Here is a 26,462-nt window from a genome sequence, read left to right on the forward strand (position 1 = left end):
GCGGGGAGCCCGACGTGGGGCTCGAACTTAAGAGCCGTGAGATCGTGACCTGAACTAAAGTCAGGTGCTTAACTGGCTGAGCCACCCAGGTGCCCCATGAGATGCCTGTATGTAAAACGTTTTCTTTTTTTGATAAAAGAACCACGAACCCTGTAGACTGGACTAGTTATGGTCTTTACTGCTGAGGTAAATTCATGATAGGATTGGTCATGAGAAGTAGTTCTGAGCAGGAATAGAACTCAGAACCCAGGGCATATATCCAGGGGGCTAGGGGTGGCCCTGCCTCGTTTGTGTGGCTCGTGGGTTGGCATCTCTGACGACAGGTGCCTAGGTATCAGTGGACATTTATTGAAGCAGCTATGGAATGACTGTCCTTTGTCTTTGTGGGGGTTTCTGAGGTGTTTCTTTCTTTTTTTTTTTTCTTAAGGTTTATTTTTGAGAGAGAGAGAGAGAGAGACAGAGTGCAAACAGGGGAGGGGCAGAGAGAGAGGGAACCACAGAATCCGAAGCAGGCTCCAGGCTCCAGGCTCTGAGCTGTCAGCACACAGCCCAGTGTGGAGCCCGAACTCATGAGCCTTGGTGATGACCTGAGCCGAAGTTGGAGGCTTAACTGACTGAGCCACCCAGGTGTCCTTAGGGCGTGTTTCTATTGTGTGGCATATTGGTCGTCTGAGAAACTTTCTCCGTGAGTTGAATTTGGTGAGGAGATTGGCCAAGGGCCCTGCTGTTTAGGGTGAGGCATATCTCCTGAGGACCTGTTGATTTTTCTACTGAGGCAAAACATACTATTTTGACTAGTCAGTGGCTTTATTTTTCTCCACTTCCTTGGTAGAGAGGGTAAATATTTGAAAATAGAATGAACAGAATAGTGTTTGACACATAGTATTGAACACTGAGAGGCGGTGAATACTCTTGAATACTCTCAGTGAATACTCTCTTTAAGGAAGAGAGGCAGTGAATGCTCTTCTGGAAGAAAAGGCAAGCAGGGGGTGCTCTCCCTGGCTGACTTGGAAGGACACAGAGCTGAGTGCACGCAGGATTGGCCCTTTGGTCTCTAGAAGCTATGATCAGGAGAGGTCATGCTTGAGGTGGGAAAGCTTGCATTTCTAGACATTTCTGGACATTTCTGGATGTGTCCTCTCAGAAGACCTAAATCCCAGGCCTGCCCTGAGGCTCCTTTTACAGGTCTTAGTGGGGATTAAAGTCTTTGTGGTTGATAGACTCGAGACTTGATGAGGTCTCTTCTTCAAGCAAGGATTGGAGCGCAGCTCCCTGGTTTCTTCTGGAAAATGCTTTCCCGCTGCAAGGCCAGACAGCTTCGTGGGGCGCAACAGACACAGCCATGCTCGTGATAACATCCCAGCTCGACCACTCCTCATCTATGTCTTCTGAACCCGTTTGTACCTCTGGGAAGAGCAGGTTATGTCTGCTTTGGAGGATTGCTGATAGGATGTGAGGAGAAAATGCACGCAGTGGGGGTTATCCGTGGCGGTGTTTCTGCAGTGGCCGGAGCCCATGACTCGTGCCCTGTGCTGCTGTCTGCCCGCTTCCAACCAGCCCAGCTTCCCGGACGTGTGAGCCCGACGTGTCCAGGTGTGGTGGCACAGATGGTGACGGGGCCAGTTTGATTTCCAGTTACTGATGTGATGTGATTTGCTTCCCTGCGGATCAGGCCCCCCAACGGGTCAGATGCTGGCCACTCCCTCCCGCCGGCCACCTTTCAGTCGTCCTGTTCTCTCGTTGCCGCAGGCCTCAGTGGTCCTTTCCTGCCGTTGTCAAGTTGGACCTCTTCTTGAAAAGATTTAGGCGGACTTGTCTCACAGTGGGTGGTTACAGGGGAAGAAAAAGCAGCTTACTGACATTCCTGTTAAAAACCCTTCTAATTGGGATGCCTGGGTGGCCCCGTCGGTTAAGCGACCGACCCTTGGTTTCCGCTCAGGTCATGATCTCACGGTTTGTGAGTTTGAGCCCCGCGTCGGGTTCTGGAATGACAGTGTGGAGCCTGCTTGGGATTCTCTCTCTCTCTCTGCCCCTCACCCACTCATGCTCTCTCTCTCAAAATAAATTAATAAACTTAAGAAAAAAACCAAAACCCTTCTATTTAAAAATAGAACCTGTAGGGGGGCCTCTGGGTGGCTCAGTCAGTTAAGCATCCGACTTCGGCTCAGGTCATGAGCTCACGGTTTGTGAGTTCGAGCCCCGCGTCAGGCTCTGTGCTGACAGCTCGGAGCCTGGAGCCTGCTTTGGACTCTGTGTCTCCCTCTCTCTCTGCCCCTCCACTGCTCACGCTCCGCCTCCCTCTCAAAAGTAAACATTAAGAAAAAGTAACGACAAAAAAGAGAAGAACTCGTGGGAAAGTGTACACGTTTTGTACGGCTCAGTGGACCCACCCGTGGAGATCCCCACCGAGTCAAGGGGCAGCATGCGACCAGCACATTGTCAGCCTCCCTACCTCTTCCGTCAGCGATTTGATGACTTTAGTAGAGACAAGGCATGTTGTATAGCTGGCGGGTTACCAAGACTTGTGTGGCTCTGGGAACTTGGTCTTGCGTAGAAGATAAGTCGTCAAAAGCATTTCAGCCCTTGTGTGTCTAGCAAAATCCTCCCGCTCCTCAGATCCAGGTCACAACTGTCTCCCGAAGCGTCTACCCTTGTCTACCCCTGAGAGAGCAGGTCACGTCTTCCGTTCATTTCCTTCATCCAGCAAATGCTCGCTGGTTCCTTACAAAGTGCCAGGCACTCCGGCAGGTGCTGGGAACGTAGGAGTGCGTTAGAAAAAGCCCTTGACCTCAAGGAGCTGACGCGTCTAGGTCTAACTCATGTCTGCTAACCCAGTGCCTCACATAGTCCTTTAATAAATGCCTGCCAGACCAAACGAAATTTCCTTTTCTTTCCTTTTTTTTTTTTTAATATGAAATTTATCGTCAAATTGGTTTCCATACAATACCCAGTGCTCATCCCAACAGGTGCCCACCTCAATACCCATCACCCACCCTCCCCTCCCTCCCACCCCCCATCAGCCCTCAGTTTGTTCTCAGGTTTTAAAAAAAAAATTTTTTTTTAACGTTTATTTATTTTTGAGACAGAGAGACAGAGCATGAACGGGGGAGGGTCAGAGAGAGGGAGACACAGAATCTGAAACAGGCTCCAGGCTCTGAGATATCAGCACAGAGCCCGATGTGGGGCTCGAACTCACGGATCGCAAGATCATGACCTGAGCTGAAGTCGGCCGCTTAACTGACTGAGCCACCCTGGCGCCCCGTTTTGTTCTCAGTTTTTTTTTAAATTTTTTTTTTCAACGTTTGTTTATTTTTTTTGGGACAGAGAGAGACAGAGCATGAACGGGGGAGGGGCAGAGAGAGAGGGAGACACAGAATCGGAAACAGGCGCCAGGCTCCTAGCCGTCAGCCCAGAGCCCGACACGGGGCTCGAACTCACGGACCACGAGATCGTGACCTGGCTGAAGTCGGACGCTTAACCGACTGCGCCACCCAGGCGCCCCTGTTCTCAGTTTTTAAGAGTCTCTTATGGTTTGGCTCTCTCCCTCTCTCTTTATTTATTTTTCTCCTTCCCCTCCCCCACAGTCTTCTGTTAAGTTTCTTAGGATCCACATAAGTGAAAACATATGGTATCTGTCTTTCTCTGTATGACTTATTTCACTTAGCATAACCCTCTCCAGTTCCATCCACGTTGCTACAAAGGGCCATATTTCATTCTTTCTCATTGCCAAGTAGTATTCCATTGTGTATATAAACCACAATTTCTTTTCCATTCATCAGTTGATGGACATTTAGGCTCCTTCCATAATTTGGCTACTGTTGAAAGTGCTGCTATAAACATTGGGGTACAAGTGCCTGTATGCATCAGCACTCCTGCATCCCTTGGGTAAATTCCTAGCAGTGCTATTGCTGGATATAGGGTAGATCTATTTTTAATTTTTTGAGGAACCTCCACACTGTTTTCCAGAGCGGCTGCACCAGTTTGCTTTCCCATCCTTTACTTTCCTGTAGCATTCACGCTCCTCTATCGTCGTCGGCTGGCGGATCTGCGATTTCTGGATTCCAGGACCCTGGAACGCAGGCTGTCCACCTTTGCATCCTTAGCCTTGTGCAGAGAAAGGACATCATGCTGATTATTGAAGGCGTGACAAGTGGCATGTAAGTGGGGGGAGTCGGTAAATGCTGTCAGAGGTCAAAAGGAGTTGGAACGTGTTAACGGGCTAGGGTTAAGCTCTTCTTGCCAAAGTCACCCGTAGTCCCCAAGTCCTCTTAAAGCTACTGATCCTTTATCTTGCTTTTCTGTAACATTTGAGAAGGACCATTTCTTCCAGGGAACCTCGTGTCACTGCCCTTGGCTGGCTTCCCACCTCTCTCGCTATTCTTTCTCAGCCAACTGCCTGGGTTCCTTTCTACCCGTGAATGCGTCCTGCCTCAGGACCCCCTGCTTGGACCCGTGGTCCTTGCCCTCTCTGTCTCTGTATCGTCTGTTTGGCAGTGACTCCCAGGTTATTTCCTGTCCTGAGTCCTTTCCTGGGCTCCTTCCTCATTCATTCAGCGGTAAGAGGCGACCTCACCTGGTGCCATCCACAGACCCGCACTTCTGTGTTTTCTGTGCACACGAAGGCACGGGACAGAAACCCCGTGTCAGCTCTGCCACGGTCCAGGTAGCTCTCCTGTGTCCTCGCTCATCCAGCCGGGCCCCCCGGAGGGTCCGATCAGTTCTACTTTGTCCTGAAGTTACCTTCTCCTCCCTGCATCCATCATTTCTTGCCTGGATAACTCTCCAGTGGCCGGTTTCCCAGCTGCCAATCTGGACCTTTTCCAAAACATTCTCCACATTGCTGTTGGAGCAATCTTTTAGGGGAAAAAAAATGCGGCTGTGATCAAGTCTGTCGCTCCCCTAACATTCTTTGGTGGTTGTCCTTTCACCTTCAGGCTTGTCGTCAGCACTGCCTCCCCCCGAGCCGGCCAGGGTAGTCCTTCCAGCCTTCCTTCCTGCCGCCCTCCATATGCCATCCTGTCCCTTCCCAAACTCATTGTCTGCTCCTTCCTGTTCCCAGATTTCAGAGCGCTCACTTCCATTCCTCTGGACGTGTTGCTGCTTCTGCTCCCCATGTTGTCACCTCGTCTTTTGTCTGGTCACTTCAAAGCCCGAGGAAGTGTCTGTCAGTCCCCTGCAGTCTGAACTGAGGCTTCTGTCCCATGTTTTCCTCCCTCCAGCACCCCGTGTTGCTGTCCACTGCCTGTCTTTCCAGTAGACTGTGGGTTTTAAGAGCAGTGACTTCTCTCTGTACCCAGGGTGCTTAGAAAATCACAGGTGCCGGGGCACCGGGGTGGCTCAGCTGGTTGAGCCTCCAGCTCTTGACTTCGGCTCAGGTCATGATCTCATGGTTCGTGAGCTCAAGCCCCAAATTAGGCTCTGTGCCGACAGTGCAGAGCCTGCTTGGGATTCTCTTTCTCTCTCTCTCTGTCTCTCTCTTTCTCTCCCTCCCCCGCCCTTCTCCCACTCATACTCTTTCCCTCTCAAAATAAAAATACTTTAAAAAAAAAGAAGAAAATCATAGGTGCTCGAAGATACTGGAGGGAGTGTAAAGGAGGTATTTTTCTTGCTACGAGTGTGGGATTGGGTTACATATGGGGTTCATCTGGCTTATTTATTTATTTATTTATTTATTAACATTTATTTATTTTTGAGAGACTGAGGCACAGCGTGAGCAGGGGAGGGGCAGAGAGAGAGGGAGACACAGAACTTGAAGCAGCCTCCAGGCTCTGAGCCGTCAGCACAGAGCCCGACGCGGGGCTCGAACCCACAAACCGCGAGATGATGACCTGAGCTGAAGTCAGATGCTTAACCGACTGAGCCACCCGGGCGCCCTGTAATCTGGCTTCTTTGGTTTCTTTCATCTGAATTTGAGATCTGAAAAGTTAACCTCACATGTATAGTCCCGGGCTGATAATGCTCCCCATCTCCATGGTGGTTGCTCTGCACAGAGCTGAACGTTAGGCTAGTGTTGGTGAGAAGTGTTCGTGCAGGAGGCACACTTGTTTACATCGGGAACAGTTTGCCCTCTGTCCTTCCTGCCCTGTGAGTTGGGCCCGGGGAGTGTGTAGGTGTGTGGATGGTGAAGGGGGTAGGCATGGCCGGAGGGATGGTAGACGGTCACTGTTGCTTTGGAACACAGGACCAGTGCAGAAAACTTTGACCTTGTGAGATTAAAAACTGTTAGGTCATGTGGACGGTTCTTGTAAATTAAGTGTGGAAAAGCCAGCTTTAAATGGACCCTGCATTTATATCAACAACCACATTGCTATTGAGCTCTCGGCAAATGTTTGAATTGAGGTGTTTTGAGGGGTGGCACAGATTTTTAATGTATTAAAAATAACTTTTATCATGCTTTACCATGTTTTCCAGACAGATACATGCTCTTGCAAAACACTGACATAATACTGGTGGAGCCCCTCTGCATTCCACTGCCTTATTTTATTTTCTTGTTATCATTTAATGCCATCTTTATACGTGTGTGTGTGTTTTAATGTTTATCTATTTTTGAGAGAGCGAGACAGAGTGTGAGCAGGGGAGGGGCAGAGAGAGAGGGAGACACAGAATCCAAAGCAGGCTCCAGGCTCCAAGCTGTCAGCACAGAGCCCAACGTGGGGCTTCAACCCATGAACCATGAGATCATAACCTGAGCATACATCGGATGCTTAACCGACTGAGCCACCCAGGCGCCCCTGTATGTGTGTCTATTATCCATTTCCTTTCAAAATCTGTCCAGTGTCCAGATGAGGAAATCGCAGCCTAGAGAAGCAAAGGAACTGTCCCAGATGCCGACAGTACTAAGCCGTGGGGCTGGAATTTAGACTCCAGCCATGTCGCTGGAGTCCGCGCTGCTCTACTGAGCGTGTGCATAAACTTGCGTCACTGATCCTTGCTACAACCTGCTTGTTTTCCCCAACCAAAAGCTATTTCTTTTCAGTTACAGACATGCACTGATACATAGATGTAGTACCTCTTACATAAATGTTGCTCCTTTGGGAAACATATGTTTCTTTTCTCCACGACTCCCTGGGGGGCCATGTCCCTTGAGGTAGGACCTTACCTATTTTTTGTCTTAGCAGGGGAGGGGCAGAAGGAGAGAGAGAATCTTAAGCAGGCTTCATGCTCAGCGCCAAGCTCGTTGTGGAGCCCAACACGGGGCTTGATCCCACACGGCCAGGATCCTGACCAGAGCTGAAATCGAGCATCCGACACTCAACCGACTGAGCCACCCATCACCCCAGGGTGTGACATTATCTTAACTTTGCAACAATGAACAGGACCTGAAGTTCTGGTTTATGTGAGCTAAATGTCGGTGTCCTTGAGCTCTGGGAAGTATGGCAGCCGCATCAGCAGGATCCTGAGGACAGGGATGCTCTTGCAGACGGCTGCTGCCATGTCTCCGCAGTCGCTTTTTACTGCTAGGCATCATCCCCGTAAAGAAAGTTTGTGTCACTGAATTCTAAGCATATGCCTTATTTGGAGTTTTGAGTACCCTGGTTACGGACTGGTCTTTTCCTGGTTCCCGTAATTGGGCTGATGAGAAAAAAGACTGATTAAATTTTGGGGCGATATCTTATAGTAATATTTGGAAGGTGGTGAAGTCTTGTCTTTCCTTCTCTTCCCCTCCAGTGGGGGCGCAGGGTTTTCCTGCAGGGCAGGGCTCCTTAGACAAGCCTGGGGTCCATGGATGGGCTTCAGAAGGGCCATCAATCTCTTGAAAATGTGTGCAGAATTTTGTCAAGAGTGCACATTTTGCTGGGACAGCATTCCATCCTGGAAGTGAGCGTGAGACATCAAAGAGCAGAGAGCCCTCTTTGATATAAATATTAACACACTCTCAGTCTCAGGCTGCAAGAGTCCTGGAAGCTGGTTTGACTGAGAGATTAGATATCTTTTTGTACTGTCCCAGAGAGGGCGGTTTGGACTTTTCTTCATGAAGGCACAGGGGTTCTTGCTAATAGTGGACCTACGGGCTCAGCCTGTTACAGGGGGCACCTATTCAATTTAAATAGTCACCTTCTGGTGCAGCAACACCATTATGCTTGCTTTTGGCCCCTGCCTCTCTGAGGTTGTAAGGATTACATGAAGTAGTACAGAGAAGGCAACTGAAATGCTGTCTGGTAAATGGGAAACAGCCAATAAGTGTTCTTACGAAGATGAAGGTGATGAGGACAGTTAGGACTATTACACCTGCTGTGAGGTCTGTAGCCAGAACCTGCAGGCCCCCTCCTTCATCCCAGCCCATTTTTTTTCAGAGACAGCCACTTTGTTTCTTTTTTTCTAATTTTTAAGTATTTGATTGATTGATTGAGAGAGAGGGAGAGCCGGGGAGGGGGCCGAGAGAGACAAGGAGAGAGAAATCTCAAGCAGGCTCTATACTGTCAGTGCAGAGCCCGATGTGGGGCTTGAACTCACAAAACTGTGAGATTATGATCTGAGCGGAAACCAAGAGTCAGATGCTTAACCCGCTGAGCCACGCAGGTGCCCCAGAGACAGCCACATTCAGCTCTTTTGTTCTTTTCTACTTTTATTTGTCTCCATATTTCAAAAAAATCACATTTATACGGTATTATTCTGATTTCCCCCTCTCAATATCGGCATTCCTTATTGACTTCCTATTGTAGATCATTAGGTTTTAACTGGCACTTTCCCCTTCCCCACATGTCTCTTCTTCTATTATAATTGTATCAAGTTCAGTTAGAGTGACATTTACTGTTTTACATTATTATCATCATATAAACGTCGTTCACAGCTGAGTCATGGAATCGAGTGTGGGATTGCTGGGCCTTATCAAACATTTGAACTGCAGTTCTGAATGGAAGAAAAATGGAACGGGGAATTGTTGATTTGCCTTTACTTATGAGTGAAGTTAAAGTTTGCCATGTGGCTGCTGTCTTTTTAGGCTTATTCTGTGACCTGCCCGTTTTTCTCCTTTGATGTTTGGTTTCACCTCATTCATTCGGATAACCATTCTAGAATCTTATAAAGAATTGGTAGGAGTTAGCAGAACCCGGGTGGCTCAGTTGGTTGGGTGTTGACTTCAGCTCGGGTCACGATCTTGTGGTTTGTGGGTTCAAGCCCCGCGTTGGGCTCTGTGCTGACCGCTCAGCCCGGAGCCTGCTTCGGGTTCTGGGTCTCCCTCTCTCTCTGCCCCTCCCCTGCACACACTCTCTCTCTCTCTCTCTCTCAAAAATAAATAAACATTAAAATAAATAAATAAATAAACATTAAAAAAATATATCTTTTTAATTTTTAAGAAAGAAGAGTTGGTAGGAGTTAAACTTCTAGAAGAAACGTTGCTGTTTAAATAGACGGGGAGTTTGGAGTAGACATGGGTGGTCCTTGGGGCACCTGGTGGCTCAGTCTGTTGAGTGCCTGAGTCTGGATTTGCACTCAGGTCATGATCCCAGGGTGGTTAGGATCAAGCCCCACATCAGGCTCTGCACTGAGTGTAAAGCCTGCTTGAGATTCGCTCTCCCTCTTTCTCTCCCCCCCCACCCCCTCCCCCCACTCGTGTGCCCTCTTTCTCTCTAAAAATTTTAAAAAATGCAAAAAAGAAACGCAAGAAAGAAATGCAAAAAAGGTCTCGATACCAGCTGCCCCTCACGTCCTTACCGTTAGGCTGATGTCAGCTGAGGCTAGAAAGCCTTAGCTACACGGTGGGTCCTAGGAAGGCGCAGTGATGGGACTGTCTCGGCCGATGTGGAACAAAATAAGCCCAGTGAGGGAAAAGGCAGGTGAATGCAGTTATGACAAGTCAGTCAGAATAATAGGGAAGGACAGAATCTTAAAAGTGCCCTCAGCAGAAGGGCTGGGCAGATTCTCACCGTTGGAATGTCAATATTGATTTACTTTTTACTTGGTGCGGTTTGCCAGAGTGGGGGAGGGGCAGAGGATAAGGAAAAAGAGAATTGAGGTTTGGCTCTTATGTGTGCTTTACCCATGAACCCAGTGGAGGAGGTCGGGTGGCCTGCCCTGAGAGTCCCAAGGAGAGGCGAAGCCTTGTGTCTATGCAGTGCCTGGCAAAACGGTGGGTTTTGGCTCCGGGAAGAAGTGGGGGGCACCCGGAACCAAGCAGAGTTTCTCTCTGGAGCCACACTGCCGGCACTCACGTGGTAGTTAGTGCTGGAGTGAACGTGGTCTGGGACTTTCTGGCCGCGGAGATTTCGAGGAAAAAGGGCCGGGCAGAGCGGTGGGGTTGGGTGGTGCAGAAGGGAGAGGAGAAAGCCAATGCCCGGGGACTAATTGTATATAGTTTTAAACAAAGTGATAAGAGGAAAATGAGATTAACTTCGTAAAAATAGTTCCTTTTCCCGTCTTTGGCTCTAAAGTTTTGTGTTGGATGTTCGTGGCCAGTTTATATAGGGCGGTGGTAGTGAGGGAATGTGGAATCTTTGCGAAAACTGGAAAAGCTAGTTTTAGACAGGAAGTGTCCTTTGGAATAAGTAGCAGAGTTTTTTTGTTAACTCTCTTTCTTTCTTTCTTCTTTCTTCTTCTTTCTTTCTTTCTTTCGAGTTTATTTATTTTGAGAGAGAGAGAGAGGGAAGGAGGGGCAGAGAGAGAGGGACAGAGGGAATCCCAAGCAGGCTCTGCACCCTCAGGGCAGAGGCCGATGTGGGGCTCGAACTCACGAACCCGTGAGATCGTGACCTAAGCTGAAACCGAGAGTCGGTCGCTTAACCGACTGAGCCACCCGGGCGCCCCACGGAGAGTTTCCTTGTTCCAGGTACTTTTTCTTCCCTTTCTATTCTTGGCGTGGTGTCTAAACCCCACACCTCCATCCAGCCTCTGCCAGGTTTTGTTGAATAGTTACTAGAGCCATCCGCGTCTGCAGCTTGGTCATCTTCTGTATAAAGTAAGCGTGATTAACAAGCACCCATGACTCAGAGAGATTGACTGGATTAGCAGGTAAGCGATGTGACGAGGGCGGCCCAGAAATGCTAGGAAGGGCAGGGAACCTGAGATCTCGCCACGTCCCAGAACAGTTACGTGGTGCTTACCGGGCTTACGTCCGAGTGATGTCATGGAAGCTTTTCCTCCTTCCCTCCACGCCCTGTGTCTCCGTCTGGAGTATTTCACACCCGGGGACGAGCGAGTTACCTTCCTGGGAGCTCTTCTTCATCAGTACAGGAGCCCAAGGCTCTGGGTAAACGGGGCTTTGGGAATGTCTGTTTATGGGAGCGGTGGTACTTAGTTAACTTGAACATAGAGGTTTCATCTTTTAAAGTTTCTTCCTCAACAGTCTCAGAATCTTGGGTTCCGAACCTCCACAAGCCTGCCCAGCCGGGTCCTGTGGTCTCTGGGAAAGTGCGAGAAAGCGAAGGCCCCTTTCCCTTCCACCTTCATTTTGGCCCCCAGGGAGAGCTGGGAGGCAGGGGGTTCTGGAATCGTTTTGCCCAGGCACCTTGGAGGGCAATGGCAGGCTTGAGCACCTGCGCCCTCGCACACAAGAAGACTGGGCTTGGCCTCCGAACCAGCTAGGGGCTGGGGGACAGCTGCAGTCTGGTCAGGATGTTCATTAACTGTATTCAGGTGATTCCATGCAGCTTGCCCTGGGGAAGGTAAGCTCTGGCTTCTCTGGTTTCTCTCCAGGACCCGATCACTGGAAGAATACGAGAACTGACAGGTAGTGTGAGTCCCCATTGCTAACCTGACTGGGGCAGTTGTGTACTTGCGGGGTGGGGGGCAGAATCCCAAGCAGGCTCCACACCACCAGTGCAGAGCCCGATGTGGGGCTCGAACCCACAGAACCGCGAGATCAGACCTGAGCCGAGATCAAGAGTCGGGTGCTTAACTGACTGAGCCACCCAGGCGCCCCTTAAAGATTTTACTTTATTTTATTTTTATTTTTTTTTTAACGTTTGTTTATTTTTGAGACAGAGAGAGACAGAGCATGAACGGGGGAGGGTCAGAGACAGAGGGAGACACAGAATCTGAAACAGGTTCCAGGCTCTGAGCTGTCAGCACAGAGCCCGACGCGGGGCTCGAACTCACGGACCGCGAGATCATGACCTGAGCCGAAGTCGGCCACTCAACCGACCGAGCCACCCAGGCGCCCCTTAAAGATTTTATTTTTAAGCAATCTCTACACCCAATGTGGGCCTTGAACCCATAACTCCAAGATCAAGAGTCGCACTCAAGTCAGCCAGGAGCCTCGGTCTTTTGTTTTTAATTTAGCGTATTTTTTGAATCTCTTTAGATTAAAAAAGAAGTCTGTCTTTCCCTATGTTTATGTTGATTTTGGTTCTGCCTTTCACGCTGAAGCAGCTCTCCGTTTAGCTTTTACTACACCACATCTTTCCTAGCCTGTAAATAATACCTTATTTTCTTTACTCCAGTTCTCAAACTCTTTCCTCTGTGCTTCTGTTTTTCCTGCAGATCCCCAACGCGTACTAAACCCTACTTTAAGAGAACATAAGGAAAGGGGCACCGGGGTGGCTCTGTCGGTTAAGTGTCAACTTTGGCTCAGGTCACGATCTTGAGGTTTGTGAGTTCGAGCCCCACGTCAGGTTCTGTACCAATGGCTCAGAGCCTGGAGCCTGCTTTGGATTCTGGGTCTCCCTCTCTCTCTTTCTGCCCCTCCCCTACTCATGCACTGTCTCTCTCTCTCTCTCTCTCTCTCTCTCTCTCTCTCTCAAAAACACACAAACCTAGGGGCGCCTGGGTGGCGCAGTCGGTTAAGCGTCCGACTTCAGCCAGGTCACGATCTCGTGGTCCTTGAGTTCGAGCCCCGCGTCAGGCTCTGGGCTGATGGCTCAGAGCCTGGAGCCTGTTTCCGATTCTGTGTCTCCCTCTCTCTCTGCCCCTCCCCCGTTCATGCTGTCTCTCTCTGTCCCAAAAATAAATAAACGTTGAAAAAAAAAATTAAAAAAAAACCACACAAACCTAAACAAAGAAGGGAGAACATAATTAAGATTTTAACTGGGTGTGAAAAGTTAGATAAGTTCTCTTCCGAAGGTGTGTTAAAGAACAAGAATTTAACCGAGTGAATCTGAAGATCTCCGTGGCTTTATTACGTAATTCATGAATCAGGCTGCCTCCCTTCTAGCAAGTCGAGGGGAGTTCCAAGGAGTAGTACACAAAATGGGAGTTTTTTTTTTTTTTAATGTATATTTATTTTTGAGAGAGAGGGAGAGAGGGTATGTGTGCACAGGTGGGGGAGGGGCAGAGAGAGAGGGAGACACAGAATCTGAAGCAGGCTCCAGGCTCTGAGCTATCAGCACAGAGCCCGATGCGGGGCTCGAACCCACAAACTGTGAGATCATGACCTGAGCCAAAGTCAGATGCTTACCTGCCTGAGCCACCCAGGCATCCCCAAATGGAAGGGTTTCATAGGAAGGAGGGAAGGCAATGGAGTTATTAGCAAGACAAAAGAAAATATGGCTCCAGGCAAGGTCACCTTCTTTTAGGAGCAGGACTGGGGGTCTTATCAGGTGGGTGACTTCAGCTTCCTTTGGGGGGTGGAGAGGGCGCATGAGACACATTCCCTCGTTGGCACTTACCAGAAAATTCCCGACTGCCAGGTTAAGACTTCATTTCTGGAGAAGGCTGCAACTGTGGTTAGGTTAGGCCTTCAGCATGGTTCGGTGGCTTGGCCTGGCCCAAGTGACACCATTTTGGGCCTGCGGTTTTCTTTTTAACAGGTGTTACTAATAATTGGCGAAATACCTTGAACACGTGGACACTGAAAAGAGGACAGAATCTGTGGAGTATCGCTCTGGGGAAGATGGGGATCGCCATTTTTTCCAGGAAGCGGTGCGGAATGTGTGGAGCCTGTTTTGAACTGTTCTCCCTTGGTTGGATGGGCATTTGTAAGACACATGAAAAGGACGTTCTTCATCTCTGGAGTGACGTAGATTGTAACTGGCAGGGTCCAGCTTAGCTCTCCTTAGGACTTCTTTCCGGAAGCAGTAGACCGTACCGTGTGAAGGTTGGTTGCCGTGAGTCAGGCTTCCTGAATTCCTTCCACAAATGCCTATTTCTAGTCCTTGTCCAAATCGCCATGTATTTTGCAGCCGAGATGTCCCCACATCAGGCTCTCATATACAGCAGCACACCTACATCCTTGCCGTCTTGTTTCAGAACACGGTTCAACAGACCCAGACCCCACCATGCCTAGGTGCTGTCACTTACCCGTTCAGACCCTTCCCACTCCCTGCATCTTCCATGGCAAGCCTCTGCCCTGACTGGGGCCCACGTCGCCTCTGTCAGCTGAACTTCGTGTCGATGTCGGAACACGCGGGGCAGTAGGACCTGTGCTCTTTGGACCTTGCTTCGGGGCGCGTGCTGAAAGCCCGTCGTGTGCAGAAGCGGGAGCCGCCTGTGACGTAGAACATGGGGGTTTCCGGGACAGCTGGTGGGTGCAGAGGTGAGGGTGGAGGGCCCAGAGCTAGCCCGGGCAGGGGGGACGCCGTGTCCTTGTCCCGGCCGGCACGGGGCACCGGCAGGAGTCACGGTAGGGGGGTTGGAACACCGTGCGTCTGTTCCCGCTCAGACTCTGGGTGTGCCCTAGTGTAAGTGGACTCCCCTCCACGATCTCTGATCCTTTCTGGAAAGCGGAGGAAGGTGTCTGTGGCACCTGGGTGTTGAGAGCGTGAAATGTGAAAATAGGTACGAAAATGGCTTTTTCAGTTTATTTTAGTTTTTAAGCGGATTTATTTATTTTGCGAGAGAGAGAAAGGGAGGGAGAGAAAGAACCAACAGGGCAAGTGCAGAGAGGGGGTCAGAGGATCGGAACGGGCTCTGTGCTGACAGGCGGGATGGCAGCAAGCCTGATGTGGGGCTTGAACTCGCAAACCTTGAGATGACCCATGACCTGAGCCCAAGTCACACACTTAACAGACTGAGCCACCCAGGCGCCCTGGTATGAGAATGTGGTGACTGGGAAAGAATGTGGTGACGTGGGAAAGCGGTGTCTGTGTGACCTACGGAGGGTATTGTGCGCTTTGTGTTCTAAACAATATGTTACAATATGTGACATGTTCCAAACAGTGTGTTACATATTCTCTAACGTGTGTAACCATTTCCACTTACAGTAGGTGATAAAACCAAGGCTTCAGAATGAAGCGTTTTAAGGCATGCTCACACAGCTAGCAGGTGACAAAGCCACTTCTCAATCTCCTGTTTGAAACCTGGTTTCTCCTAAGCTGATTGGGGTCCACTGACGTAGTAGGCACCTTATGTTTAATGCATTCAGCTATTCCGCAAATATTAAGTGCCTGTTGTATCCCTAATACTGGACAGTTTAGGTATCAGGTGAGTTTTGTTGGTTGTTTTTATGTATTTTTCCCCCCTTAAATAACTTGTAATGAGCTGATTTAAAGACTTGGAAACAAATCTTCTTCTTTTCAACCACTCCACCCACAAGGCTTAGCGTTAATTTCTTAGTTGACATTCTTGTGTGTATTTATTTATCTTGCAGCTGGCCAGAGGGGGTGTCTCTTAGGGAAAGAGACTTGGAATGACTTCAGTGAGCAAACGAGGAGTTGTGACATGTATCAGCTTGCTTGTCTTCAGTCGGCCCGCTGGCGACTTAACCGTTAACCTTCCAAACTCCAGCTTTGGCCTCCTCTGGCGGGAGCCTGGAGGCTTTAATAGATAAATCAATCGGAAACCACTCCCGGAGTCAAATGTCACTCCTTCAGCAGCCGCAGGTGTCAGCGGGGACCAGTATTCGGAGCCTGAGAAGTAAGGATGTATGTATACTGAATACAGCCCTCAGAGGCTCTGGGGCTTTCTTTTTAACGTGTGGTCCTGTGTTGACGCAGAAGAGACTCAGAAGCCAGTCATATGCGTGTCATGGCTTCATTCTCCGCAGACGGGACATTTTCGGGGCTTGGGAAAGCATTGGGACTCAGAGCTAGTGGTTACCAGACCTCTCTGTCACACCTGCTTTCTCAGGGATCCCGAGGTCAACCACAGTCATGGGAAGTAGGTGGTCTTGTTCGTCTCCCGTCCTTGAATACACCGTAGAACCAAGGTCGGGAATGACGGTGTCTTTCTTAAGCACACTTGGCACTTGACCCCTGTTCTCTCGGAGCCCCCTGGCTATGAAGCTGATGAGCTAATGAGGCTCCTTCGGAACAGTAGGCAAACTGCGGTCCGAGGTACCACCCGCGTCACTAATTGCTCTGGCAAACCCAGAGTGCCCGTTACATCCCTGGAACTTGGTGCACTGAGACGAGGAAGGCCACAGGGGAGGACAGATAAAGGATAGGAGCGGTGGCTGGGCAGTTGAGTAAACTTGGCGTCACATGTACTGCAGTGCACGTCGGGAACACCCGGCCGGAGACAGAATTGCAGGGGTGAGTAGCTGGAGAAGGCAGGCAGGTGACTGCGGTGATGCCCGAACTGGGGTCGGGGGGATGAGCAGGAGGTAGCCAGGTTGGGGAGGCGGTGGGGACGTTCCGGGCGGAACTGGAGAGCTGGGAAGAGTAGCGCGTGGTCCCAGCCGGTTGGTAGCAGGGGTGAGAGTCAGGGACAGCGCGACAGGCCCGTGTGCCCAGCCGAGGTGTTTGATGATGCCCTGCTGCGGCACCACGTGTCCCTCACCTGCCGCCTGGCCGTCATCTGACTGTCATTCTGTTCCCCCCCACCCGCCCCCAGCTTCCTTTCTCCAGTCCACCTCTTAGCTTCTGCCTTAGGCAGTCCCTGTTGGCCTTGGCATTAAAGGGTTAGGGGCCACCACCAGGCCAGCCCTGTCTCCCGGGAGCGCTTTCCCTCTGCAGTTCCCGTGCTGACTCCCTGCCTGGTGCTCGGCCCTCAGCCCAGGAGAGGACCACCTGTATGCAGGAGGGAGCTTTCCGGACAGAGACTTTGCACCTGTGCTGTAGGAATGTTCCTCCCCTCCCCTTCTCCCCTCCTCTCCCCTTCGTTCTCCTCCCTTCCCTCCCCTCTCCTTCCCTTCCCTCCTCTCCCCTCCCCTCCCCTTCTCTCCCCCTCCCCTCTCCCTCCCTCCCCTTCCCTCCCCTTCTCTCCCCCTCCCCTCTCCTCCCTTTCCCTCCTCTTCCCTCCCCTTCCTTCCCCTTCTCTCCCCTTCCCTCCCTTCCGTTCCCTTCCCTCCTCTCCCCTCCCCTCTCCCTCCCTTCCTTTCTCTCCCCTTCCCTCCCCTTCCCTCCTCTCCCTTTCCCTCCTCTTCCCTCCCCTTCCTTCCCCTTCTCTCCCCTTCCCTCCCTTCTGGTCCCTTCCCTCCTCTCCCCTCCCCTCTCCCTCCCTTCCCTTCTCTCCCCTTCCCTCCCCTTCCCTCCTCTCCCTTTCCCTCCTCTTCCCTCCCCTTCCTTCCCCTTCTCTCCCCTTCCCTCCCTTCCGTTCCCTTCCCTCCTCTCCCCTCCCCTCTCCCTCCCTTCCTTTCTCTCCCCTTCCCTCCCCTTCTCTCCCCTTCCCTCCCCCTCCCCTCCCCTCTCCTTCCCTTCCCTCCTCTCCCTTTCCCTCCTCTTCCCTCCCCTTCCTTCCCCTTCTCTCCCCTTCTCTCCCCTTCCCTCCCTTCTGTTCTCTTCCCTTGTCTTCCCTTCCCTCCCCTCTCCTTCCCATCCTTTCTCTCCCCTTCCCTCCCTCTCCTTCCTTCCCTCCTCTCCCCTCCCCTCCCCTCTCCCTCCCTTCCCTCCTCTCCCCTTCCCTCCCCTTCTCTCCCCCTTCCCTCCCCTCCCTCCCCTCCCCTTCCCGGAGAAGTTGTTCACAGAGGCCAAGCCAGGGACCCTTCTGTAAGAACAGATGAGTGACCAATGAGGTAAGGGTGACCTAGGCATTCCATCTGTGTTCAAAGCAACAAAGGTTACTGTGGGACCTGGTGCTGTTTTATGTTAATTAGTCAATTAAAAGGCCTGCTTTATTAAAACATTTTTTTTAATGTTTATTTATTTTTGAGAAAAAAGAGAGAGACAGAGTGTGAGCAGGGGAGGGGCAGAGAGAGAGGGAGACCCAGAATCTGAAGCTGGCTCCAGGCTCCGAGCTGTCAGCACAGAGCCTGACACGGGGCTCAAACTCACAAACCGTGAGCTCATGACCTGAGCTGAAGTCGGACGCTTCACTGACTGAACCACCTAGGCGCCCCTCCTTATTTTTTTAATGTGTATTTATTTTTGAGAGAGAGAGAGAGAGAGAGAGAGAGTGAGAGTGTGTGTGTGAGTGGATGGGAGAGCCAGAGAGGGAGAGAGAATCCGAAGCAGGCTCTGTGCTGTCAGCGCAAAGCCCGACGCAGGGCTCGAACCCATGAACCTCGAGATTATGGCCTGAGCTGAAGTCGGATGCTTCACCGACTGAGCCACGCAGGTGCCTGGTGTTGTTTTCTATACCCATCTGTCTGAGGCCTTCCGGGACTGTTTGGTTAGCACAGTGAGTGTTGAAAGGGTTGGGTAAGCCATGAATCAAATTCTCCAGGTCAGCATCTGCTGGATAAGTTCTGCCGGGATTATTTCTGTTGCTATGACATTTTTTTTTTTTTTTTTTTTTGAGAGAGAGACAAAGAGAGACAGAGACAGAGCATGAGTGTGGGAGGGGCAGAGACGGGGGGAGACACAGAACCTGAAGCAGGCTCCAGGCCCTGAGCTGTCAGCACAGAGCCCGACACGGGGCTCGAACTCGTGAACTGCGAGATCATGACCTGAGCCAAAGTCAGACGCCCAACTGACTGAGGCATCCAGGTGCCCCAACTACGACATGTTTAATAAGTGTGTGTTTTGAAGGAGGAATGAAATAAAGCAGCTCACTGAGTTCGGACACAGGGAAGGTCTTCGTAAAAGGGTCTTCTTCATGTGTACTTGGAGCATCCTGGGACAGGTGTTCGGGGTGGGGGGGGCGTCCCCCCCTGCTGAGGAGGCTGCTGGCAATTTGAGAGTGGAGGTTGACGCCAGCGGCTGTCCTGGAATTTGCGGGATGTCTAGGGAGAGGCCCTTAGCTGTCACTCTCCTCCTGTGTTGGAGACTCGCGGCCCCCATCCTTGGATTGGTTACGCTCAACTGCCCTCTGCTGTGGTCTTTTTTTTTTTTTTTCCAACGTTTATTTATTTTTGGGACAGAGAGAGACAGAGCATGAACGGGGGAGGGGCAGAGAGAGAGGGAGACACAGAATCGGAAACAGGCTCCAGGCTCTGAGCCATCAGCCCAGAGCCTGACGCAGGGCTCGAACTTACGGACCGTGAGATCGTGACCTGGCTGAAGTCGGACGTTTAACTGACTGTGCCACGCAGGCGCCCCTGCTGTGGTCTCTTATTGCCATCCATGTTACATGTGTCCCAGCTCTCAGTCAGTCAGTCGTCTCTCCTCCCATCGGGGAGAGTCAGGTCCCATCTCTGAGCCCTCCCCTGCACTTCAGACCTAAACAACAGCCTGTTGACTGGATCAACTGGATTAAAAGTGAAAGTGAAATTCCCAAATAGAATTTGTATCAACAACAGGCAATAAAAGCGGATGAGCTATGGTTTATTGACAATTTCCTATGTACCTGTAAGCTAGGTGTCCCCTACCTGGCCATCTTATGAAGAAACTTAGACCAAAGGAGGTTAACTCCTTGGCTCAAGGTCACCTAGCCACATCTGGATTCAAACGCACATGTGTGTAACTCGAGCCTAATTTCTCTTCATCATGCTATCCTGCCTCCGGGGGCGTAATACTAATTTCGTGATCCCGCTTTTATAATGTCAGTAAGTTGTGTTACGTTTTCAGTAAACCGATAATTACCGGGTGGCCCTTGGGGAACACAAGGAGCTGGGTTGAGGCCCTCATCACTTTTTATTCTCTAATGACTGCCCCTTGAAGGTCGTTGCTGATTGGAAGGAAAGTCCTACTTACTCCGTCAGCCTTGACAGACATCCTTTAGTAAAGTAATACCTGGATGAGACATTAGAGTCCCCTGCCCTGTGCCCTCCTGCAGTCTCTTTCTCTCCATCTCTGCTCCCTCCTGAGTGGTGTCAGAGAAGAAATCCCACGAAGCTAAGCCCTTCACCTGCTCTGGAATGTCCTGCTACATCTCGGGAAGAGTGAACTTGCCCTTGCTAAGGTAGCGTCCATATCAGAAAATGTCCCCGGGGCTGTCTTCTGACCACGAGGTCCCCAGAGTAAACCACTCCCCCCCCCATCCCCCTGGACCTCAAGCCACATGTTTCAGATAAGCCTCCTTTACATCTTGACCCCCTGGAAGGCCTCGTTTTAGAGACAGATGATTGAAAAGGATTCCAGGGACCCTTGGTGTCCGTGAGGAGCAGTTTGTGAATGGAACAGCTACAGTCTGAGACTTAGGTCAGCTTTTTTTTTTTTTTTTTTTTTTTTTTACTGCCTTAATAGTTCAGTCACGTGGTTGCTGGCTGTTGGCTGGGACTTTGCCTCCACTGATAGGCGCCACCCAGGTGGGGTGTCACAGGTCTTAATGTTGCTGAGCGGCCTCGACCACATACTGAAACTTTAATTGAGAATAAAATAGTGTCATCCAGAGGCACTAACGATTGTTACTGCCCCTTTCATTTGAAATCTGGAAGAGAAGCTTGTTAGATCTGTGTGTAAAAGTAAACGTAACCGTAATTGAGCAGTCTCCACAGGCAGCAATAAACAGAGTTTTATTTAAATTAGGGACCTTGCGGGACACCTGGGTGGCTCAAGTGGTTAAGCATCATGATCAGGTCGTGACCTCACAGTTCGTGGGTTCAAGCCCCGCGTCGGGCTCTGTGCTGACAGCTCGGAGCCTGATTCAGATTCAGTGTCTGCCTCTCCCTCTGCACCTCCCTGCTTGTCCTCTGTCTGTGTCTCTCTCTCAAAAATAAACAAACATTAAAAAAATTAAATTAGGAACCTTGTTAGGCATTTGGCTACTTTGAGAGATGGTTCTTACTGTCTGGTTCTCAGCTGCCTCAGCCTCATCTGGAATGTAGGAAACATGGAATTCTATGCGAGCCTCTGGGCTCCAGCATAGGAAAATGCACGGCTCCAGGGGTGTCCATCAGGGGGCACTGCCTTTTCCTGTGCCTGGTACAGAGGTCTGCTTTGCACATTGACCCTAAGACCCTGAGAGGTGCGATGCGCTTGAGGGCTCACCTCCGAGGACACGCAGACAGGTGGGGGGGGCGGGGAGAGAGGCATGGAGGAGGTGTGCCGGTTGTGTGTTGAACAAGCCACGTTGGCCAGTTTTGGTGAGTGGCATGAAGAAGAAAGCTTCAGAAACCTCAGTCTTCCTGTACCCTCAAGCTCCAGCATGTACCCCCTTGTACTGGTTTTCTTTTTTTGCTCAAGTTTTAGAATTGCAGTGGCACTGTTTTCTCTATTTGTAGACACATTATCTGTATTTTGTCAGCATCATGGGTCAAATTGACATCAGAAGCTGTGTTGTGGGGGGGACACCTGGGTGGCTCAGTCGGTGAAGCATCTGACTCCTGGTTTCGGCTCAGGTCATGGTCTCCTGGTTCGTGAGTTCGAGCTCCACACTGGGCTCTGCACTGATGGCTGGGAGCCTGCTTGGGATTCTCTCTCTGCCCCTCCTGCACTTGCACGGTCTCTGTGTCTCTCAAAATAAAACAAAACTTAAAAAACTTAAAGAAGCCATCATGGGATCCTAATTGTTATTCATTTGCACGGAAAAACGTGTTCCTGCTTTTGCACAGCCAGTGAACTTTCCGAGGACGGTGTGTCTGTAAGTGAGGGACTGCTCGTAGGGTATTTTGGAAAGAAAGAAACCTTCTTTTCAAGCCAGGGCCTTCCGTGAGTTAAAGGGGAGTCGTCCCTGGAACCAGATGCTAAAAAAGCATGCTTGAAATTAGTTTTGGAATTGACCTTGATATGGCTGAACCTGAATAACCTCGAACAGGGTGTTCTAGAAATGCAGAATATTAGTCGCGGAGACGTGAGGTCATCTAGTCTTCCTGGATGCTGGATTACAGACTGCTTTGGTTTGTGGTAAAGGTTTTGTTTCTCCAAAATGTCTATAGGAAGTATATGTGATATATGTCAGTTACATTACACATTTGTTAAATATGACAGTCACGTTGCTTGTGTTCGAAAAAGTCATCTATTGGGGCTCTTGGGTGGCTCAGTTGGTTAAGTGTCTAACTTCAGCACAGGCCATGATCTTATGGTTCATGGGTTCGATCCCCACATTGGGCTCTGTGCTGACAGCTCGAAGCCTGGAGCCTGCTTCGGATTCTGTGTTTCCTTCTCTCTCTGCCCCTCTCCCACTCATGCTGTGTCTCTCTCTCTAAAAAATAAATAAACATTAAAAAAAATGAAAAAAAAGTCATTATTTTTAAAATTGTTTTTGTTTTATTTATTTTGAGAGAGGGAGAGAGCAAGCATGGGAGGGGGAGAGAGAGAGAGAGAGAGAGAGAGAGATCCAAGCAGGCTTTACACTCTCCGCGTAGAGCCCAATGTGGGACTTGAGCTCATGAACCATGAAACCTAGAGTCAGACACTAACCAACTGAGCCTCCCAGGCACTCCAAAGTCATTTGTGTTTTAGCATTTCCTGCCTTGATTTTTCCAGTAGCCAGGTAAGTGGCCTCTCATATCCTGGTCCTGGATCCACCTGTTTTTGTACATTCTTTGGCATCCGTAGAGGTCAGGCTCGGGGTGCCAAATGAGAGTAGGAAACCACAGAATTTTTCCCATCTCCACCCAAGCACTATGTATCCTAATGATAATAGAGGGGAAACCTCACCTGAGACCACAGCTTTTCCTCTCAGAAGTCCGGTTTAAGGATTGTAAACAGTCTGATTTTTTTTTTTTTTTAGATGACATTTCAGACACAAGTGTCATTTTATTTGTTTGAGTATCAGCATCTCGTGTATGGGGTTTTGGGTTGGACCTCTTTCGGCTTGAGCCATGCCATTTGGTGTATAAAAAATAATTAGAATAGGGGCATCCGGGTGGCTCATTTGGTTAAGCGTCTGACTCTTGGTTTCAGCTCAGGTCATGATCTCACAGTGGGGTCGGACCCTGTGTTGAGTTCTGTGCTGACAGCACGGAGCCTGCTTGGGATTCTCTCTCTTCCTTTCTCTCTCTGCCCCTCCCCCACTTGTGCTGTCTCTGTCTCCCTCAAAATAAATACACTTTATAAAAAAAAATAATTAGAATAGTGTAAAGAAGAAAAAAGACCTATCCTTTGTTGAAACTGTTCTGTTTCTTTTTGAACTTTAATATGTATGCAGCCATGAAACTTATTTGGTTTTTGGACAAGACTGAGAAAAAAAATAGTTTTATGTCATACTTTTTTAAAGTTATTGGGTCCTGAGCATTTCCCTGAGCATATTCCCTAATGAATATTCTGTGTAAATTGGACTAGGTAGCATTTTATGTGTGCCAAGATTTATTTTATTTTTTATTTTACTTTTTAATTTTTAAAAATGTTTATTTAACATTTTTTGACAGAGTGTGAGAGGGGGAGGGGCAGAGAGAGAGAGGGAGACACAGAATCCGAAGCAGGCTCCAGGCTCTGAGCGGTCAGCACAGAGCCCGATGCGGGGCTCGAACTCACAAACCGCAACATAATGACCTGAGCCGAAGTTGGACGCTTAACCGACTGAGCCACCCAGGCCCCCCTATTTTATTTTATTTTTTAAATGTTTATTTATTTATTTTTGAGAGAGAGAGATAGCGGGGGAAGGGCAGAGAGAGAGAGAGAGAGGGAGACAGAGAATCTAAAGCAGGCTCTGTAGCTGTCAGTGCAGAGCCCGATGTGGGGCTCGAACCCATGAACTGCGAGATCATGACTTGAGCCTAAACCAAGAGGCAGGTGCTTAACCCACTGTACTAAGATTTATTTCACAAATCCCACCCCTCTCATTGTTGACATTAAGGGTTTTGCGATGATGGACGTTCTGTTCCGCTTTAATTTATTCCCTTAGGATAGACTCCTAAAAGTTGAATTATCGGTTAGAAGGATGAACATTTTTCATACTCATGCCTGGTGGGCAGATCTCTTCGTGCTCACTGTTGGTAGCACTGCGAGTGGCTTCCCAGGACAGCTGGGTCGCAGATGCAGCCGGCTGTTGGGGGTGGCCATGCACAGGAAGACCCCCCCCCCCCCCCCGCCGGCCCCACAGGCATAAACACTAGAACTGCTGTTTACATTTTCTCTTGTTTTGTGGGGGTGGGGGCTTGGAGTTCTTTCTCAGCCTCATTTATATGTTCTTTATGTTTCTCATATAAAAAGATAGGCCTATATTCTATTGCCTTTTTAAACTTCTCCCACAGAAAAAAGGGAGCCACTGGCTCTCCATGCCATTTCTGCAGGAATCTCTTCAGTGCCTACCGTGAGAACATAGTAAAAGTGATCTGATGAGCACACTTCTGATGGTAGCCAAGGACCCCATGAGAACACTGGGAGAAGGAAAGGGCATGGTTAACTAGCATAATCACGGCCGTAATAGCTAATTACAGAATACCCACAATCAGACTTTGCTGCCCTCAGTAGGGACAGAAGTCGTGGTTCTGTAAAGGTGCGACCAAGCTTACTGCCTCCACGTACTTAGCAGAAAGATCCAGCTCTCCTTCACTAACCTGTTTCTTCAACGCTTATTTGGTGTGTGGCTGGAAAAATGAGTGGCTGGCCAATGTGGGCAGCGGGGAGAGGAAGAAAAGAAGGTCTGGGAACAGAAGGCACCTGCAGGGAGCAATCTTTTAAGTCTCCCTGGAAAAGGAAGTTAACTCTGGGAGATTAAAGTATGTGCTTGTACTTTTCATATACTAGGAAGTAAGCACCTCTTAAGAGCGTGGTTTGAAGTTGATAACTAGTAATACAGGCTGTTGATTTTTTAAAATTGTTTGTTAATGAGGGAATTGATTTCTGTAACTGACCAAAAGGTTATATGATCAGGGCTTTCTCTCCTCCCCTACCTCCCGCCCCTGTTGTGGGGTTCTGAATCTGAATCTGAACCCGTCCTCTGAATCTGAACCTGAACCTGGAGAACATCTTGGTTTTCGAGACTCTGCCTGAAAAGTGTGAGTTGGGTTCAGAATACTTTTATTGAATGATTGGTACTGGCATAGGTGTGCAAAGAGTAATGAGGTGAGAGATCCTTGTCCTAGATTTAGTGGCAGAGAAGAGAGTATTAATACAAATAATTTTTAATTGTGGTAAATACGCATAAGAAAGTTACCATTGGAACCTTTTTAAAAAATGTTTATTGTTGAGAGAGAAAGAGAGACAGACAGACAGACAGTGTGAGTAGGGGAGGGGCAGAGAGAGAGGGAGACACAGAATCTGAAGCAGGCTCCAGGCTCTGAGCTGTCAACACAGAGCCCGATGTGGGGTTTAAGCCCACAAACTGTGAGATCATGACCTGAACTGAAGTCGGATGCTTAACCGACTGAGCCACCCAGGAGCTCCAAACTTTGTTCTTTTTGAAGGATGAATAGATATTCCTTTGTATGTATATACCACATTTTGTTTACGTATTTTGTTAGTAGACACTTGGGTTGCTTCCATCTTTTGGCTCTTGGGACACATGCTGCTGTGAACACAAGTATACAAGTATCTATTCCTGCTTCGCTTCTTTGGGGTGTATACCTTCAAGTGGAATTGTTGGCTCAGTTCAATGCTTTGCAAAGCCGCCATACTGTTTTCCGCAATGGCCGCACCTTTTTTACATTTCCTCCATTGGTGCACAGGCTTCCGGTTTCTCCACACCCTCACTGACCCTTATTATTTTCTGGGCTTTTTTCTTCTGATAATAACCATCCTAAGTGGGTGTGAGGAGGGATCTCATTGTGGTTTTGATTTGCGTTTCCCTAATGATTAGTGATGTCGAATGTCTTTTTCATGTACTCATTGGCTGTTTGTATATCTTCTTGGGCAAAACAGGTGTTCAAGTCTTTTGTCAATTTTTAAATTGGTTTGTTGATGTTGAGTTGTAGGAGTTCTTTTATATATTCTGGGTACCAATCCCTTATCAGAGGAGATTTGCCAATATTTTCTCCCATTCCTTAGGTTACTTTTTTTTTTATTTTAATGTTTTTATTTATTTTTGAGACAGAGTTAGAGCATGAGCAGGGGAGGGGCAGAGAGAGAGAGGGAGACACAGAATCCGAAGCAGGCTCCAGGCTCTGAGCTGTCAGCACAGAGCCTGACTCAGGGCTTGAACTCATAGACCGGGAGGGAGATCATGACCTGAGTGAAGTTGGTCGCTCAACCTACTGAGCCCTTCAGGCACCCCAGGATTTGATACTCTTAACAGAATATCCTGCATGAGGTGGGAAAAACACACCTTGGGTTTTAAAGAGAGATACTTTCACAAATGGCCTTCGTCTGCGACGAGCTCCAAACTTGCTTCTGATTCCTGCTCTAAAAGGGGCGCCACAGGCCGGGTCCCTCACCGTGTATGCAGCTGTGGGCCTGCAGCCAGTGTCCCCTTCCGGAGGAATTCCAGAGGACACTGTTGCAGACTTTTCTGTAGCTGTTTGTATGCGCGCAGGAAGTTCCTTACAACCCACAGCGCTAGACCTCATTTCC

At 49.4% G+C, this 26,462-nt stretch overlaps 1 protein-coding gene across 2 annotated transcripts in view; it reads left to right on the forward strand.

The window, feature by feature from the left end:
* UCK2 (uridine-cytidine kinase 2) overlaps window positions 1-26,462 on the forward strand; it is a 78,012-nt gene that overhangs the window by 13,145 nt on the left and 38,405 nt on the right. The window contains exon 1 of one of the 2 annotated variants that reach the window (XM_027075028.2): window positions 15,179-15,734. The exons of the other annotated variant lie outside the window; for it this stretch is intronic. Within the exon in view, the coding sequence (XP_026930829.1) occupies window positions 15,669-15,734 (66 nt within the window). The 5' untranslated portion in view covers window positions 15,179-15,668. Of the gene's footprint in view, window positions 1-15,178; window positions 15,735-26,462 lie in introns of those variants that run through there. 2 annotated transcript variants of the gene reach the window in all.

The sequence above is a fragment of the Acinonyx jubatus genome, chromosome E4 (genome assembly GCF_027475565.1).
Source record: "Acinonyx jubatus isolate Ajub_Pintada_27869175 chromosome E4, VMU_Ajub_asm_v1.0, whole genome shotgun sequence".
Classification (NCBI taxonomy): Eukaryota; Metazoa; Chordata; class Mammalia; order Carnivora; family Felidae; genus Acinonyx; species Acinonyx jubatus.